Here is an 18,297-nt window from a genome sequence, read left to right as displayed (position 1 = left end):
TCATTTTTTTAACAGCCACAGAGAATTCCAGTCCAAGGATATAACATGAGTTGTACAACCCATCCCCTGTTGATGGGTAGTAGGCTGTTTCCAACTTTTCACCCGGCAGACTTCTTTGACCATTCCAGGTTTTTTAAAGCTGATACCTGAATGCAGCATTTGCAGACCATCAGCAGACCAGTGGAGTAAATGAGGACCTTGAGAAACTTCATCTGATGGGGAGGGAAGCCAGGCTCTCCTGGCAAGGTCTAATTGCTATAAAATGGCCAGAGGATGGGCTTACTTCAGGGAGGACAAGAGAACAATGATGAGATTCTTAAAGTTTGTTCTGTGTCATGTACGCCTTAGAGAACTTGCCAGATGTCTTAGTCCCTGATAGGAGGATGTCTATCACCTGTGCTGGCCCATCAGTCCTGCACGCTGATTTTCCTTTGGTAAACAAACCCTATCCCAACACCACATCCTTAGCAGGATCATTAGTCCATGTGCTCTTCCTTTCCTAAACAAAGGGTGGGCCTGGAACCTAAACCAAGACAGTGAGATATAATCCTTGACCTAAGCTAAGGCTATTGGGAACAGGTCCTTTCTCGTCACTGTGTTGCTTAGCTATAAAGATGTACATCTGGAGGATGTTGCAGAGAAATTCTGTTTTAGAATGAAGCAGGTTTCCTGGAAACCTAGTCTGAACTCCTGGATCCAGCCCTGTTAACTCAGTTACGTGAGCCAATAAATTTCATTTTATATTTCAGTCAGTACCAGTTGGGTTTCTGACACTTTTTTTGGAAGAGTTCTTTTTCATTCACCTTTGTCCCAGAAGAAAACAAATTAACGCCTTCGAACAGTATTTATTGAACATCTGTGCTCAGTCTAGTACTGGATGATGCCAGGGACAATAAATGACCATGAATTTGTCCCTCCCCTCATAGCAATCACAGTCTACCAGAGCTTATACAGATAATCACAAACCACTCAGTTACAATGGTAATATCCACCATGAAGGAGGCATCCGTGAATGGGGTGGTGAGGTCAAAAGACAAGACTTTAAATTGACACTGATATATAGGTCAAGAATCAACCAAATGAAATGAGGTTAAGAGCTAAAGGTCCAGGTGTACATATGCCCAGGTGTTTCAGGGCATCCCCAATTCCTAGCAGAACTCAGAAATCTGGTAAAATATATTGGGAGTAGAAGGAGGAAAGGGTGAGGGAGGTGGAAAGGGGAGAGGTGAGGCAGCCGGCCAAGCCTCAGCCGAGGACGCAGGAGCAGGAGCAGGAGCAGGAGGAGGCTGAGGTGTACATGGAGCCATCCCTTCTCGTTCCTCAGAGTGTGGTGTAGAAATACATGGCTATCAGCATCACAGGGAGCTGGAGGAGGAGGCCGCCCAGTTAGGAGCACTCCAGCCCTACACCCACATACCACCCAACCACAGGCTCCCTGCTTCTCACCGTCCACATCAGGATGGCAAATCCAAACCACGAGATGCCCCATGTGTAGCTGTCGATGGCATGGCCAATGTGTTCGAAACAGCCCTGGGCACAGGGAAAATGAGAGTTTGAGAAAACTCCCAGGGAGGCTGGCTGCTGAAAGCGACTCCGACAAGTCCTCAAAGAAGTCACTTCCTTCCTTGTCTTGTCTTTTTCACTTGTGCAATGGGGACCATGGCAGTGTCTACCTCATGGGGTAGTTTCAGGGAGCAAGGGATGTGACCTCGAACCCAGGCCCTGTATAAGTAGGTGCTACCCTAGTGGTGATTACGACAGCCTGGGGGTGATTTTGTTTAGAGCTGGCTTTCCATGCTGCCCACAAGTTCAATGGGTTTGAAACATGCCTTTAGGATAACTCCACTTGTGACATCTCCGTATTGAGAGAGAACGCTGAGTGGATCCAGAGCCCCACATCTTCACGTAGACCCCTGCTGCAACTTGGAAGGAGCCAAGAACAAAGGTTTAGGGTGTATGCCCTGGATTGAGCAGGGGGCTAGCTCTACCCTTCATTGGCTATGGGGAGGGAGTACATGTGACTCTGCTCCTCTGAGCCTCAATTTTCTGATCTGTGAAGTGGTGATCTTAACAGCACTGCCCTCCGAAAGCAGTTGTGAGATTCACTGAGAATGCAAGGTAAGCACTCTGCACAGTCAGGGCCGGGAATATGCCTGTCTGATTTTGAGGGTGACGGTGGTTTGCACACCTGATCTAAGACTGATGGGCCCCAGGCAGCCAAGAGCAACCAGAGGGCCACTGGGACCCTTTCTTCTAGTCCAACCTCCTCTGGTTTCTTTCTCTGTCTCTGCACTTCCTTTGCAGTAGTTAAAGCACCTGGTTTGAGCCTAACTACCTGAAATCAAACCCCAGTTCCACCCCTCACTAGTGAGTTACCTCTCAGTTTCATCATCTGTAAAATGACATAATTATCATCTTTACTTCATCAGGCTATGGTGATAAATAAGATAAAAACTTAGCTCTGGCTGAGTGGCTCAGCTGGTTAGAGCATCATGCCATACATTAAAAGGTTACAGATTTGATACTTGGTAAGGGCACATACTTAGGCTGTGGGTTTGATCCCCAGCTGGGGAGCATAAAGGAGGCAACTGATGTTTCTCTCTCTCTCCCTCTCTCCCTTCCTACCTCTCAAAAATAAATATATCCTCAGGTGAGGATTAAAAAATAATAATAAGATAAAAACCTAAAACACTTAAAAGGATGCCTGATACAAAGTTAAAGCTCAATAAATGTGGGCTGTTATTAGTGTTGTGCTGTTGCTATTATTATTGTTGCTCACATTGCCAGACAGCCTGAGAAAAGTTGCAGGTGCTAGGTCTAAATCAGACAGACCCTGTTGTACATTCAGCTGATTTTCAGAGGGAGGGAGAGACAGATGGAAGGAGAGTTGAGAGAAGGGAGAGACAGAGAAAGTCAGAGAGGGGAGGAGGAAATAATAGATGGAGGGTGGGGGAGAGAGAAGAATCAGAGAGGGCCAGAGAGACCACAGACAGGTGCAGCAGGAGGGAGGAGAAATACCTTGGTGAAGAGGTAGTCCATGTGGCCCAGGCGGCAGCCCTCTTCATTGAGGGGGATGAAGTTGCCAGTCCGTCGACAGCACAGTGGGGGCCAGGGAAATACCGCCTCTGGGGTGGCAGCCCGGAAGGCTGACGTGAAGTTCACCCAGTCCATGGGACCAGAAGTGCCACAGCACTCTTGCTGGAGAGAAAGGCAGCGGGTCAGGCTCCAGCTCAGAGCAGAGAGCCGTTTGCTGAGGTCAGACAGTGAGAAACGGCGAGGCCATCCTGTGCCACTGCTGGGCCCAACATCGCCGCGTACTGGGCCTCAAAGAGGAGGGCAGGGCCTGTGTGTGTGAGTAGGAACCAGAAGATATTTGTTCCAGGGCCAAGAGGCTGATGGGGGATTTGGATCAAGCCTACACTTGTGACTTATTTTAAAATTCTTTTGAATTCACTGTCAACAAAACCTGAGCTTAATAACACCAAATGGCAGATTTCTGGCTTTTCCTAGTCCCTGTGGGTGTTTAATTTGTGGCCCTTGAAAGATGAAAGCATAAGCTCTTTCAAACATGGGTTCCAATCCTGGCTAGCTGTATGAGCCGAATTGGGACTTCATTTTCCCTTGAATCCTCAAAATTCTCCTCTGTGCTGCCATGTCGTGTTGGATTTAGCTAAGAATGTGGTTTACTGGAAACTGGCATCTTGGATTTGAATCCTTCTGGCTCTGTGAACTACCAGCTATGTGACCTCATGCAAACCCCTCAATCCCTTGCCTCATTTTCTTATTGCTAAAAAGCTGATCTCTTTTATGGGGTAGTTGTAAGGATTAAATAAGCTTTCAAAGTTCTTTGGACAGTGCTAAACAGAAATTAGTGCTCATTATATGTTTGCTGCTGTTGTTGATACAATATAAGTCTTGATTAAGAGCACAGATTCTGGATCTAGGCTGCCAGGTTTGGATCCCAGCTCAGCCACTTACCTTGGGCAAGTCACTTTCCCTTTTTTGGGCCTGTTTACTCATCTGGAAAATGACAACCACCAGAACATCTCTCCTAAGAGCCACATGAGTAGATATCATATACCAGTGTGAGCATAGTAGGAGCCTTATCTACCTCTGTGGGCAGAGCCCCAGGCCCCCCAGGCCTCCCTGCTCACCCTTGCCCATCTTTGCTCACCTCGATCATGATGCGGTCCCAGAGGCGAGTCAGTTCTTGGCCCTGGTCTGTGCCTGCACTGTAGAATGTCAGCATCTGCTTGGTGATCAGAGATGGGTTGGATACCATCTGTGGAGAGCCAGGAAGAATAGGGTCCAGCGGGAATGGGTGGGGAGAGAAGTCAACCTGCACCCTCAGCCTGAGACCCTCACCACACTACCCCTGGAAGTCATGCCCTTCCCTTGGCCTCTGCCTGGCTTACATAGTCCCGGTGGGTGTAGGAGGTGATGCAGGAGGCGCACTCGAAGACGTAGACGATGAGCATGAGCACCAGGTACTGGGGGGAGAGAGAGAGAGGGACAAAAGAACAGCCTAGTCAGGGCAAAGCCTGTGAAATCACACTCCCTCAAGAGATGGATTGATGGATAGAGATGCAATTTTTAAAAAAATGTATAGGACAATGTGAATGGTAGCATCTATACACAAGTAAGTGTTTGCTGTTCAAGTCTTTCACATTTTCTATATGTTTGAAAACTGCCATAATAAAATCTTAGGGGAAAATGAAATGAAACATATGTAAAGTATTTCCTGAAGTTGACAATATGCTTGGATACAATAAAATAAATGTCTACTTTAGAAAGAAAAAAAGACATTCTTGAGACAAGCAGGGACATTTGAACAGAGTGGGTATTGGAAGGTAGATATGAAGGAACTAAGGTGAATTTTGCAGGTATGCCAGTGGCACAGTGACTGTGCAAAAAAGAAAAATCTCTTTGACCTGTGTTTAATGAAAATTATTTTCCTGTCCTCACCACTTCCTCTCACCCTTAAAGCAACATGGTGTGGGGTGTGGATTTGCCAGCCCCACTGCCTAGAGATGTTTTGATGTGGCATAACATGCCTGATTATTTTAAACAATATCTTTATCAGTCAGAGAAATGTGCACTCAGGTATTTATAGGTAAGTGACCTGGTGTCTGGAATGTGCTTTAAAATACCCCAGGAAAGAAAAATGTGGGCAGGCAGAGAGTGGAGTAGAGGACACAAAGTTCGCCAGTCTGTGATAGATGTGTTGAAACCAGGTGATAGGTACATAGGGTTCATCAGGACATTCTCTCTACTCTAGTCTATGTTTGAAATTTCCCATAATAATTTTTTAAAAACTTCTTTGTCTTAGTTAATGACAAACTAATAGACAGACACAAAATTTTTTTTACTAGTTGGGTGAGCTTCTAGGGCTTTGGTTAAATTGTAATGCCAGAGAATTAAATGCAGGAAAGAAATAAAAAAGGAGGAAAACAGGAAAGGAAAGGAAAAGAGGCTTTTCATGTCTCCATCTCACAGTAAACCCAAAGTCCTTACCAAGGACCATAAGACCCACCTGACAGGCCTCCATACTTTTCCTTCCCCATCCTCCACGCCCACTGCCTATTGTCCTCTCCTTCACTCCCATCTGTCCTCAACTCATTTCCTCTCTCACTCTTACCCCAACTTGGTTCCAGCCACACTGGTCTCCTAGCCTCCTCTGGTTTCAGAGCATTTGCTCTTGCTGTTCCCTCCACCCGGAATGTTCTTTCTGATGATTCACACACAAGTTCACTCCTCATTTCCTCCAGGCCTTTGCTTTCACTGGCCGCAAGGTCTCCACACCCCCTTCTCCAGTTCCAGCTCCACACTTCCCTGGTCACTGTCTCCCCCCATCAGGGAATCCTCCCAATGATAACAGTTTTGTGTTTTGCTTACTACATAGCTCTGGTGCCTAGCATAGGGTTTGGCAGGTGGTTCTTGCTTAATAAGCATTTGTTGGTTGAATAAACAGGTGCTCCGGGGAGTTTAAAGCTCTGTCAACTGTAGAGGAAGCACAGTGTTGGCTCTGTGTCACTGGGCCAGGATTGGAATTCCTGCTCTCCCTACCACATGGACTTTGCCCTCTTTGAACCTCAGTTTCCTCATCTAGTAAATGGGTAGAGAAGCAGTAACTTCAGAGGGATTCTGAGGGGATTGAGGGAGCTCATTTTCTAAACTTAGACTCATGTCAGACACATGAGAGGTCCTTAGGAAGTGTGGATATTATTGTTACAATTATTAATGTTGGCAGAGACTGAGAGCACAGGCTCAATTGCTGAACTTTTCAGGTTTGAATCTTCCTGGCTCTGTCACTCACTGTGCAACCCTGGATAAGTAACTTCACTTCTCTGAGCCTCAATTTCAGCTGTCAAGTGGGTTCATGGTGATGATGATGATGATGATGATGATGATGGTGGTGGTGGTGGTGGTGATGGTGGTATCTCATGGTGGGTTGTGAGGAATAAATTAACTAATCCATGTAAAGCACTTAGAAAGTAGTGAGCACTCATAAAATAGTACCTGATCTGCTATTATTATTGTCTTTATCAACAGCACTTATGAGACCAGGCTCTGGAGACCAACTAGCTGAGGTTCAAATCCTAGTCCTGCTACTCAAAAGCTGTCCTCCTGTGCAGAGAGTTTTCTTCCCTTCCTCCCCTGTGTCCCAGTTTTCTTTCTGAAATGATGGAGACAGACAGCCAAATCTGTTATTGGGTAATGGGAAGGTGAAATAAAATGATTTCCATGAGACCTGGGTGTGGTGCCATGCTGAACACACACTAGTGGCTGCAGTGATGGTTACTATTAAGGTTCTACAAGGACGATCTTTGTGCCCACCTATCCACATTCCCTCCTCCTGGGGCCTCACCGTGAGGATCATGGACTGCCGGCGGCAGAGCGCTGCCCCCACTCCAAAGCTGGCCACGACAAAGAAGGAGAAGCCGCAGAAGATGGCGATCCAGGCACCAGCGAAGACATCATCCTTGCCTGAGATGCCCATCAGTGGGTACACACGGTACTGGTCAGCTGTTACCCATACTGTCTCAGCAAAGAGAGCCAGACCTGACAGCTAGACAGAGAAGCCAGTTAGAAAGACCTGCTCAGGGGCAGCAGCCCCAGCTGCTTGGGCCTCCATGAGCAAGTTCCTTCCTCATTCTGAGCCCCCACTGCCTGTTCAGAAAAGTGGGCACATAAGAAGAATGGCAAAGAGCTCTGGCTGGGTGGTTCAGTTAGTTGAAGTGTCGTCCTGTACATCAAAAGGCTACAGGTTTGATTTCTGGTCATGGCCCATAGCTAGCTTTGGATGGGAGGCAACCAACTGATGTTTCTCTTTCACATCAAATGTTGTCTCACATTGATGTTTCTGTTTCTCTTTCTCTCTTCCTTCTCTCTCTTTAAAATCAATAAACATATCCTTGGGTGAAGATTTAAACAATTTATTTAAAAAGTAAGTGGCAAAGACATCACCTTTCATGAGCAGGGATGAGGCTAGGCAGAGGTCAGGAGGAGAGGGCCCAGTCAGGACCCACTGCCCCCTGCCACTGCCAGTTGCTTCAAAGATGGAAGGAGATGCCACATGCAAAGCCTAGAGCACATGACTGGCACAGAGGAGATGCTCAGTCAAGCTGCCTTCCCTTACTAGTGTTATTCCCAGAAGTGCAGAATCTGGTCATTACCAGAAAAATTTTAAATACATCAATCCTTTGATCCAGCAAATCCGCTTGGTGAAGTCAATCCTACACATACACCTGCCCATGCAGGAAAATCACAAACCCGCAAGGTGATCCCCTGTAGCACTGCGGGTAGAGGAAGCAGGATGTCACACAATGGCGTGCTATGCAGTTGTGAAAAAGGGCAGGGAGGCTCTCTTGAGGACAGCTGTGGAGTGGCCTACAGCCTGTGTGAGTAGGAAGAAATGGGAGGCATGAAAAAGGACATGGAATGAGCTACATTTTAGGCATGAAAGGAGAGAAAGTAGTTATATATGCTACTATTGCTTGCATTTGTAGCATGCTGAAAACACTGAACATCTGATTACCTATGGGATGAGGGATACAGAACAAAAGAGAGAAAATGCTTGGTGGATTCTTTTGACAACACTAAAACTAACACTCTTAAAGTACTTTCTGTGTGCCAGGCATTAGGCCTTGTAACTGGTTTCTGTGTAATAATCATAAATTGCTAACTTTAGTGGACATTGTTGTTATGGCTAATACAACGAGTAACCATGTGTGTAAAACTGGTCTAAGAACATAATCCAAAGCTCATTTTATCCTCTTAGCATTAATATTTTATCTCCATCTTTAAAAAAATTTCTATTGACTGATTTGAGAGAGAGAGAGAAGGAGTGGGGGAGAGAGAGAGAGAGAGAGAGAGAGAGAGAGAGAGAGAAACATTGCTTTCCCACTCTATCCACACATCATTGGTTGCCTCTTGTATGTGCATATCAGGACGATCCTCTAACTGAGCTACTTGGCCAGGGTGAGTCTCCATCTTACAGATGAGAAAATTGAGGCTCAGAGAGGTGACCCCAAGTCTACAATAGAACATGGCAGAGCTGGGATTTGAACCCAGGCTGTCTTGCCTCAGAGCCATGTACAAGTATCACATATTTTTTTAAAAAAAACATTGAATGTTAAGTAAAAGACTTTGTTATTATTTATTATCATGGGCTTGCTGTGTGCCAAGCAGGTATTTTATGTCCATAATCACATTAATGTTCATAGCTAGCATTTGTTAATCATTTTTTTCTGAGCTGCGGATGATACATAGATTAATCTACACAAATATCCCCCACAATGCAGTCATAATCTATAGATGGGGAAACAGGCACAGAGAAATAAAGTCACTTGCTGAAGGTCACACAGCTGAGGAGAGGCAGAGCTGAGATTCAAATCCAGGATGCTCTGACTAGAGAGCCTGCAGCACTGGCCTGCTGGGGAGTCCTGGACCCTCGCCCTCCACCCCAGGCTCAAGACTGCCCTCTTCGCCCCACCCACCCACCCACTCGGCTCCCAGCACTGGGGGATGTCTCACCAGAATAATGATGTTGCCCACGACCAGCATCCCCACCACAACCGGAGACCCCTTCTCCACCTCTGCTGCTGCAGAAGCCATAGTCCTGTCTGTGACACATGAGCAGGGATGACGCCATGCAAATGCCAGGAGGGGAGGGAGTGCCCACTGCCCCCACTCCACTCCTCAGTTGCAAGGGGCTGCTCCTGGCTCTCTGCTAGGCCCAGGCGGTACTGAGTGTGCCCAGTTTCTCACTCCCTCATAGTGGGCCATTTTAGAGTAGAGGACAGTGAGGCCCAGGCAGGGCAGTCACCGGCCAGAGCTCAGCAATGGCCTTCCTTGAGCCTCAGCCCACTCCAGCTCCTTCTGCCCATCCAAACCCCCAGAGCTCCCTTCTCACCTTCTCTACCTGAAGCTTCTCTGGCCCGGCCCTCCCACAGTGGCTCTCTATATATGCCCAGGTCTCTCTTCGGGCCAGTCTCCCAGGAGGTGAGGAAGCTATCTGGAGAAAGGGACAAGAGGTCAAACAGGCAAACCAGCATTGGAGACAGCTTTATGTGCCCCACCCGCAAGTGATTTATAGACTTGACTTTCCAGATTGTGCTAGTATCTGACCACATGAGCAGGGTGATGTGCCCCTGGGAAGGCTGCTGTGGTGTTGGACAGGAGTGGGGTTGGGAAAGTAAGTGTACCCCTTGATGTCTTTCATTAAGACATGGGCCTTCCTGGGAGAAGAGAAATCCAAGTTGGACCTGGACAGGAATCCTAAATCACAGAATTCCCTCCTCTTCTGGTGGTTCCACCTGTCCAAGGATAGGAGCCCATGGGGAGGCCCAGGTAGGGACCCTGGTGAGGACAGGGGTAGGCCGTGGCAGGGAGGTGGAGAGGAGATGAGGAGGCAGGTGGGCTGAGAAGGCTGATTTTATGGGCTGTAAGCTCAGGGGAGAGGATGGGAGGAGATGGGTGTGTGAGGGGAGTTTGAGAGGAGTGTTCAACGAGAGGGAAGAGAAGTGTGTTAGAAAAAAGGACGAGGCACACTGAATGGGCTTGGTGGGGGAAAAGTCCCCCTTCCTCCTTCTCCTCTCCCTCCGCCACCCCCCCCCCCCCCCCCAACACACACACGTAGTGAAAAAGCAGGGTTACAGTGAGGAGCCAAAGGGTGGAAACGTCTTCAGGCTGCAGAAGCATTGACCTAGAATCAAATCTCAGTTCAGTTTTCTCTGTGCTGAGCGACTTGGCCTGCCCGTTTGCCCATTTGCCGAAGGGGTGTCAATCAACAGACCGCTTTCCTGGGTGGCAATGAGAGCAGACTGCGGGGATGTGTTCCAAAGACGTCTTTCAGTCCCGGTGCGCAAGTGGCCGAGCCTCAGCAGCTGCGCTTCCCAGAGGCCCACGTTCTCTCCGATGGCGCCCCCTAGTATCGGGAGGCTGGTTCTGCAGGCGAAAGTGGTGGCTTAAGGACTCCAGTCCTCGTCCGGAATTTCTTTAGACTGGGGGTGGGGAAATTTACTGTGTTCTCTCTCTGAACAGCAGCTCGACGGGTGTATGAGCAACTGGCAAACAAATATAACTTAAAATTCTATTGTTAAGACACTGGCTTGGTATTAAAATACATGTCATGTATTCTAATTAAAATGGATAATTGGTTTTTAGTCAATTCACCTTACATTTAAAATAAGTTTTCTCTGTTGATTTACATTTATATTAAAGACTAATGAGAAATTGTAAATAATAATGTACATGACCTATCAAGTACATCTTATAAATTTTAGCTAAAATAACTTGCCAAACAATAAGGCCAGGCTAATAATATGAAATTTTTAAATTTTCAAATAGTTGATAACTGTTGGTAGTTAGAAGTTATATAAAATGTCTAGGAAAGGCAAAAGGGTGTCATCAATAGTACATTAATATATCACCAGTCATAAAAGGGATCCATCTTGTTCTGAAGCATGAAGCCAATGTACTTTGTCAAACTTGAATTTTCAATATCCTTTCTTATTACTATGTATACTATATAAGCCTGTCTTCAAACAATGCATTTTGAAGTGCTAATTTCTTCCTTTAAAAAAATATCACAGTGCCACCCTGGCTGCTGTGGCTCAATGGATTGAGCGCCGGCATGTGAACTGAAAGGTCACCACTTTGATTTCCAGTCAGGGCACATGCCTGGGTTGTAGGCCAGGTCCCCAGTTGGGGGCGTGTGAGAGGCAACCAACTTTTTGCATATTGATGTTTCTCACCCTCTCTTCCCCTCTTGCTAAAAATAAATAAATGGAATCTTTAAAAAAATTATTTAAAAAAATCACAATGCCAAGAAGTCCTAAAGATGACCTCCCTACCATTTGCCCCTACCAGATACTTTGAATGTTTTCATAATAACCCCAAACTGGAAACAATCCAAATGCCCCTTAACAGTAGAATGGATGAGTACACTAATGTACCTGTATACAATGGATACTATTCAGCAATAAAAGGCAACAAACTATTGATATATAAAACTACAGGGATGAATCTCTAAAATATTATACTAAATGAAAACAGCCATACACAAAAGACTACAACTGAAGGATACTAGATGTGAAGTTCTAGAACAGGAAAACCAATCTAAAGTGATGAAAGCCAGGGGAGAGGTTACCCTTGGGGCATTGTGACTAGGAGGGACAGGAAGGGACTTCTCTTTCTTGATCTGAACACTTGTTACACAGAGGCATTCAGATTGTGAGACTTCATCAAGCTGTACAGTTACAGTAAGTGTACGTGTGTGTGTGTGTGTGTATGTCTTCTAAAGAGGGTAAATCCTTTCAAAGAGACACAGTCAATGTGTTAAAGTGGTATTTCCCAAAGGCAGCATATGAGATGATTTTAGGGTGTCTATGGACATCAATAGAAATAGCATAAAATGATATAAAACTCAGGTGATGAGGAAATGATCAAGTTTAATCCTGATTGGTGACGTGGGGAAAAGGTCAGGAGTTTGATGCTACTGTGTCTTAAACATGTTTTTAGCCTTGCCTAGAGCAGCTCTCAACCAGCCTCAATGTCTGACTACAATTTAAAAATATATTTTCATTTTATTTATTTTTAAGACTAGGTGTTTTGTTTTCTTCTTAATTATATCTTATTGATTTTGCTATTATAGTTGTCCCAGTTTTTACCCCTTTGCTCACCTCCACCCAGCACTCTCTCACTCCCTCAGGCAATCCCCACACCACTGTTCATGTCCATGGGTCATATGTATAAGTTCTTTTGCTACTCCATTTCCTATATTGTACTTTACATCCCCATGGTTGTTCTGTGACTATCTATTTGTACTTCTTAATCCCCTCACCTCTTCACCCATTCCCCTAAACACCCCCTCTCATCTGGCAACCATCAAAACGCTCTCATATCCATGATTCTGTCTCTGTTCTTGTTTGCTTAGTTTGTCTTTAAGAGCCAATTGTTGATAGATTTGTATTTATTGTCATTTATTGTTCATAGTTTTGATCTTCTTTTTCTTAAATAATTCCCTTTAACGTTTCATATAATAATAATGTGATGTTGATAAACTCCTTTAATTTTTTCTTGTCTGGGAAGCTCTTTATCTGCACTTTGATCCTAAATGATAGCTTTGCTGGGCAGAGCAATCTTGGCTGTAGGTTCCTACTTTTCATGATTTTGAATATTTCTTGCCAGTCCCTTCTTCTGCAAAGTTTCTTTGGAGAAATCAGCTGACGGTCTTATGGGAACTCTCTTGTAGGTAACTAACTGCTTTTCTCTTGCTGCCTTTCTGAGTCTCTATCTTTAACCTTTGGCATATTAGTTATAATGTGTCTTGGAGTGGACCTTTTGCATCCATCTTGTTTGGGACTCTCTGCATTTCCTGGACTTGCATGTCTATTTCCTTGACTTGCATGTCTATTTCTTTCACCAAATTAGGGAAGTTTTCTTTCATTAGTTTTTCAAATAGATTTCCAATCTCTTGCTTTTTCTCTTCTCCTTCTGGAACCCATATGATGCGAAAGTTGGAATACTTGAAGTTGTCCCAGAGGCTGCTTACATTATTTTCATTTTTTTAATTCTTTTTTCATCTTGTTCTGATTGGTTGTTTTTTGATTTCTTATATTCCAAATCATTGTGATCCTCAGCTTCATCCACTCTATTGTTGTTTCCCTGTAAGTTGTTATTTATTTCAATTAGTGAATCCTTTGTCTCTGATTGGATCTTTTTTATGCTGTTGAGGTCCCCATTAAGTTCCTTGAGCATCCTTACAAAACCAGTATTTTGAACTCTGCATCTGATAGATTGCTTATCTTCATTTTGTTTAGTTTTTTCTGGAGTTTTGATATGTTTTTTCATTTGGGTCATTTTTTTTTTTTTTGGTCTCCTTAATTTGGCAGCCTCCGTGTGCTTGTTTCTATATATTAGGTAGAGCTGCTATGAATTCCTGTCTTGGCAGTGTTGCCTAATGTAGTAGGTGTCCAGTAGGGTCCAGTGGCACAGTGTCCTCTATTACCCAAGCTAGGTACTCAAGGTGTACCATTCATGTGGGCTGAGTACACCTTCATCTTGTAGTTGAGCCTAGATAGTTGTTGGTAGGTCAATGAGAGGGATTTACTCAGGCCAATCAGCTGTAAGGACTGGCTGTGTCCACTGACCACCAAACCAGCCCTCCATGGAGGATCAGCTGTGCAAGGGCAGGATGGTCGTGCTCCAATGTGCTCTGTATCTGTCCACCAGCTGCACAGGTTCTGGGTTTTCCCAGGTGGTGCCAGCCAAGGTCAGCCCTGACTTGTGTTCTGTCTGGGGCCACTCTGCATGAGCTATCTGATATGGCTGCTACTTGTGCTGGGCTTGGAGATTCCCAAGAAAATCCAAGCTATGAATCTAGGCTGGCTGCTGCTAGTGCTGGTCCTGGGGCCACTTAGTAAGAGGTACAAGGGCTGGAGGCTTGCTGAGGCCAGCTCTTGCTTGTTTGATAGGATTTAGGAAGTTGTGAAGCATGAGCCAAGACCAGCCATTCACATGGAAAAGCCACTTTTAACAGCTTGGGTGGGCCTATAAGTTGGGTGGGGCAGAGTATCAGGGGTTCTCCAGGACAGGGCAAACAGCATTAGCCAGGTCGATGGAGTCTCAGATATGGCACCAGCCTGCCAGCTCTATTGCTCTGTTGGCAGGAGGTGGGTTCAGAAAAGGGAATAATTTTCTCTGCCTGCCTTTCTATCTGGGAGAAAGCTGTTTCCCAGCTCTTGCCTTGATGCCATACACTTTAGTTCCTCCCTGTGTGCCACTGGTGCCTTTCAAGCTGCTACTCCAGTGCTCGAGCTCAGAGAGAGTGTGAGTAGGTCTGTGTGTGGATTCTTTAAGAGTAACTGCTTGGGACTCTAGAAGTTTCTTCCACCCAGTCCCCACTGGTTTTTGCAGCCAGGAGTTATGGGGACTTAACTTCCTGGCACTGGAATCCTGAGCTGGAGGGCCTGCTGTGGGGCTGTGACTCCTCACTCCCAAGATATCCTTCCTGAATTTTTATCCACCACATGTGGATGTGGGACCAGCCCGTTCCATGTCTCACCCCTCTGGATGGATCTGGTTTCTTTAATTCTGTAGTTGTTGGACTTCCATTCAACTCGATTTCTGACAGTTCTGAATGACTGTTGTTCTATAATTTAGTTGTCATTTTGATGTGGTTATGCGAGGAGGCAATCCGTGTTTACCTATGCCACCTTCTTGACCAGGAGTTGGTGTTCTGTTTTCAATGGTAAGTAGTGAAAGGAATGTTTTCTTAAAATGGTCAAGTATACAAGAAAATGTAGAAAATAAACTAACAACAACCTACATCTTCACCACCCAGCTTTGTCCTAAGTAATTGTCTATATTCACTGCAGATTTTTTTATTTTTAGGTGGCATACATTGCAGACAGCATTTGAAGCCACCTGATCTCACCCCAGAGATAAATTCACTACTAAACTTGGAACTCATCATCCTCCACTCCCCTTCCTTCTCTTCTTTTTCAGATCTCAGGTGTCATTGGCTGAGTTAATCCCATACCCTCAGTTTTATTATTTATTTATTTATTTATTTATTTTAAAGATTTTATTTTTAGAGAGATGGGAAGGGAAGGAGAAAGAGAGGGAGAGAAACATGAATGTGCAGGAGCTTCTTGCAGGTCCCCAGCTAGGGCCCCGCCCCGCAACCCAGGCATGTGCCCTGATTGGGAATCGAACTGGTACCTTTCAGTTCTTGGGCCAGCACTCAATCCATTGAGCTGCACCAGCCAGAGCCTATATCCTCAGTTTATAGCTCATTGTACCCCCCAGGACACCTCTTGTTTTGAATTTAATATATTCCCTTATATCCCCATATTCCAATCGTTTTCAGTGTCCTCTGCTGGCAAATATTCTAATATGTTCATATATATTTTTTTTGGGGGGGGTGTTTTTGTAAACTAGGTATCATTATTTCCTTTGCATATATTTTCTAATTTACATACCCATAATTATATTAAGTATCTCATCATAGTCTTACCTTTTTTTTGCTCAGCACTACGATTTTAAAACCCATCCATGTTAATCTGGGAATGAGTCCACAGCTTCTTGGTTGCTTGGGACACGTGTTGTGCAACCTCCAGTTTACTGTCTCCTCCCCAGTGAGGAAACCCCGGGTACTTCCAACTCCCTCTCCCCCTCCACTACCACTATAAGTAATGCTGCAGTGAACATCCTCATGCACATCCCCTTAGAGACCTATATATATGTCCTTTTCTTAGGGAGCAGAATTGCTGGGTCATCAATATGTATGTACCAGGTTGCTTTTCACAATGGCTGTCCCCTCTGCCCTCCAAATGAGAATTCATGAGGGTTCCTGCATCCTTCCACTACCACCTACACTTGGCATTATCCAACATTGTAGTTTTTGAGAGTAAATCAGTATAAAGTGATACCTGGCATTATTTCAATTCTCACTTATTACTAATGATTTTGAGCATCTTTCCAAATATTTGTTAGCCTTTTAACATGTTTTCATTTTTAACATATAGGCATATATTCATCAACTATGTATAGAATAGTTTAAGATGTTTGGTAAACTTTATACATATAGTTTGTACATATCCTCATGTAATTGACTTTTTTCACCTCAAAATTATGCTTTTGAGACTTATTCATCACATATGTAGCTGTAGCTCATCCATTTTTTTGCAAGAACACTTCATAAGTTAAATTTTCCTTTGGGGATGAATTTATTTTACCAAAGATGTTATCAATGGCAGCATACAGGTATGCAGACTTAGCAACACTCTGAAACCTTAAGTTTGGGCACTAAGGTAATATGTAAAGGCTGGGACCTCAGACGTTCCTTTGGGTCAACTGGGCAAAGGAGGGCCTAAAGTTCATTGGTGGGGAGGACAGCTAAATACTGTGGCCAAGAAAGGGAAACTTCAGAGCTAGATGGGACCAGTGTGAATCTTGAGATGAGGAGGAGAGAGGAATGAAAGGTTGGGAAAAGAGAGATCCAGGGAGATGAGGACATGGTGTGTGGTCGTGAAACAAAGGGGAAAACTCTAGTGTGGGAGTAGTCAAAATGTATTTTTATTTTTTTCTCAAATTTATTAGCACCATGTATATGATCAGGCCTACACTAAGCATTAAAGGTGTGTCACACATAATGAGCTTTCTCATGTCTAGCCCTGGGCAGGCAATGCTGGGAACACAACAGTGATCAAGGCAGCTCAGTTCCTGCTTTCATAGGAGAGAGATGTTTACCCGAGCAGGATAGCCCAGAGGGATCAGGGGAATGTTGAAGTGACCATGGCATTGAGAGAGGAAGTGCACATCAGAGTGATCAAGGCTACAATGGGAAAACAAAGGTAGGTCCAGAAGCATCAGCTGACCCAGGCTGGGGCATAGAGGAAGGCTTCCTGAAGAAGGGGACATTGGAGGAAAAGTCTGTGCCCAGCAGGTAAAAGGCAGGAAAGATATTTCTGACAGAGGGAATGTGGTACATACATACAATGGAAAATTTTAGCCTTAGAAAAGAATATTGCAATATACAACAACATGGAAGAACTTAAAGGACATTATGCTAAGTGCAATAAGCCAGCCTCAGAAGAGCGAAGTGCATAATTCCACCTGTATGAGGTATCTAAAATAGTCAAACTCATTAAAGTAGAGAGTAAAATGGCAGTTGCCAGGGCCTAGGAGGGTCGGGGAAATGGGGAGTTGCTAATTAATGGATATAAACATTCCAGTTACCCAAGATAAGTTTGTTCTTGAGAGCTGATGTACATTTTACTGCCTCTCTGTGTGTATACTGACTGTTGGAGTACTTTCCTTTTTTTTCAACTGGGTGAATATATTCATGTATTACTTGTAAAATTTGAAAAGTTTAAAAGTATCAGGTGACAAGAAATGATCTCTAAGTACAGTCATATCTCGGTATTCGTTGGCTTCGGAACTCACCAAACCCTGTACTCATCGCATTTTGACAAAAAAATGTTTCAGCACTTGGTGCTTGCAGTTGCTAGAACTTGTATGAGCCACAATACCACCCCACAAGAGAAAATGCTTTATTGTTCGGTACTCATCGGTTTCGGCACTCATGACAAGTTCCAGGACAAATTAATGATGAGTACCAAGGTACCACTGTACTATTATTAATGGATAAAATTAAGGTTCAGAACAGCAGGAACAGGAGGCTACTATGATACGTAGGCAGGTTGGAGGGAAGGTTTGCTTGCAAATGTATATCATCTTTGGAAGGGTACACAAGAAACCAGTAATGGCAGTCACTTCCTTATGGCTAGAGGAGAAGGTGAGGAATAAGCTGATTTTTCTTGAATGTTTTTTGTACCTTTGAAAGGGTTGAGATATTATTCAAATGATGTTATTCAAATGGCTAAATAGGAGTTATTCTACCATCTTCCCTTAAAGGACATTGATTTTGAAAATCACCCATGGATGAGAGGTCCAGGAGTCCAGCACAGAAGTTCCAGCACACCACTGGAGAAAAAAGAATTGAGATTAGATGCATTAAAGAGGAACACTGACTGAGGAGTTCTGTACAGCAGGGGATAGGGTGAGAAGCAGCTGGGAGAACAGCAGCCAGGGCTCTCAGAAAGCATTAGAGGGAGCTGGATCCTAGTAGCCACATCACAGACATCAGAAGATTGTGCATGAATCACTGGGAATAGAATGTTTTGCCTGTGGATACCCACAACTGGACCACAGTCATCTCTAGCACTCTGTGAACCTCACCCACACCTCTAGCACTCTGTGAACCTCACCCACACCTGTCCCCAACCC

The 18,297-nt window shown here is 44.7% G+C and overlaps 1 protein-coding gene across 1 annotated transcript; it reads right to left on the bottom strand.

The window, feature by feature from the left end:
• Positions 1 to 1,320: 1,320 nt before the first annotated feature.
• On the bottom strand, positions 1,321 to 9,121 carry UPK1A (uroplakin 1A). Its single transcript, XM_054588872.1, has 7 exons — positions 9,037 to 9,121; positions 6,869 to 7,069; positions 4,416 to 4,490; positions 4,175 to 4,282; positions 3,019 to 3,198; positions 1,447 to 1,530; positions 1,321 to 1,365 (listed from the first exon to the last, which is right to left on the bottom strand). The coding sequence occupies exons 1-7, from the start codon at positions 9,115 to 9,117 to the stop codon at positions 1,321 to 1,323; spliced, it is 774 nt and encodes a 257-aa protein (XP_054444847.1). The 5' UTR covers positions 9,118 to 9,121.
• Between the last annotated feature and the right edge of the window lie 9,176 nt (positions 9,122 to 18,297).

This window comes from Pteronotus mesoamericanus, unplaced genomic scaffold (genome assembly GCF_021234165.1).
Source record: "Pteronotus mesoamericanus isolate MK-2021 breed Mesoamerican mustached bat unplaced genomic scaffold, CSHL_Meso_final scaffold_165, whole genome shotgun sequence".
Taxonomy (NCBI): Eukaryota; Metazoa; Chordata; class Mammalia; order Chiroptera; family Mormoopidae; genus Pteronotus; species Pteronotus mesoamericanus.
This window is presented reverse-complemented; position numbering and strand designations above follow the sequence as displayed.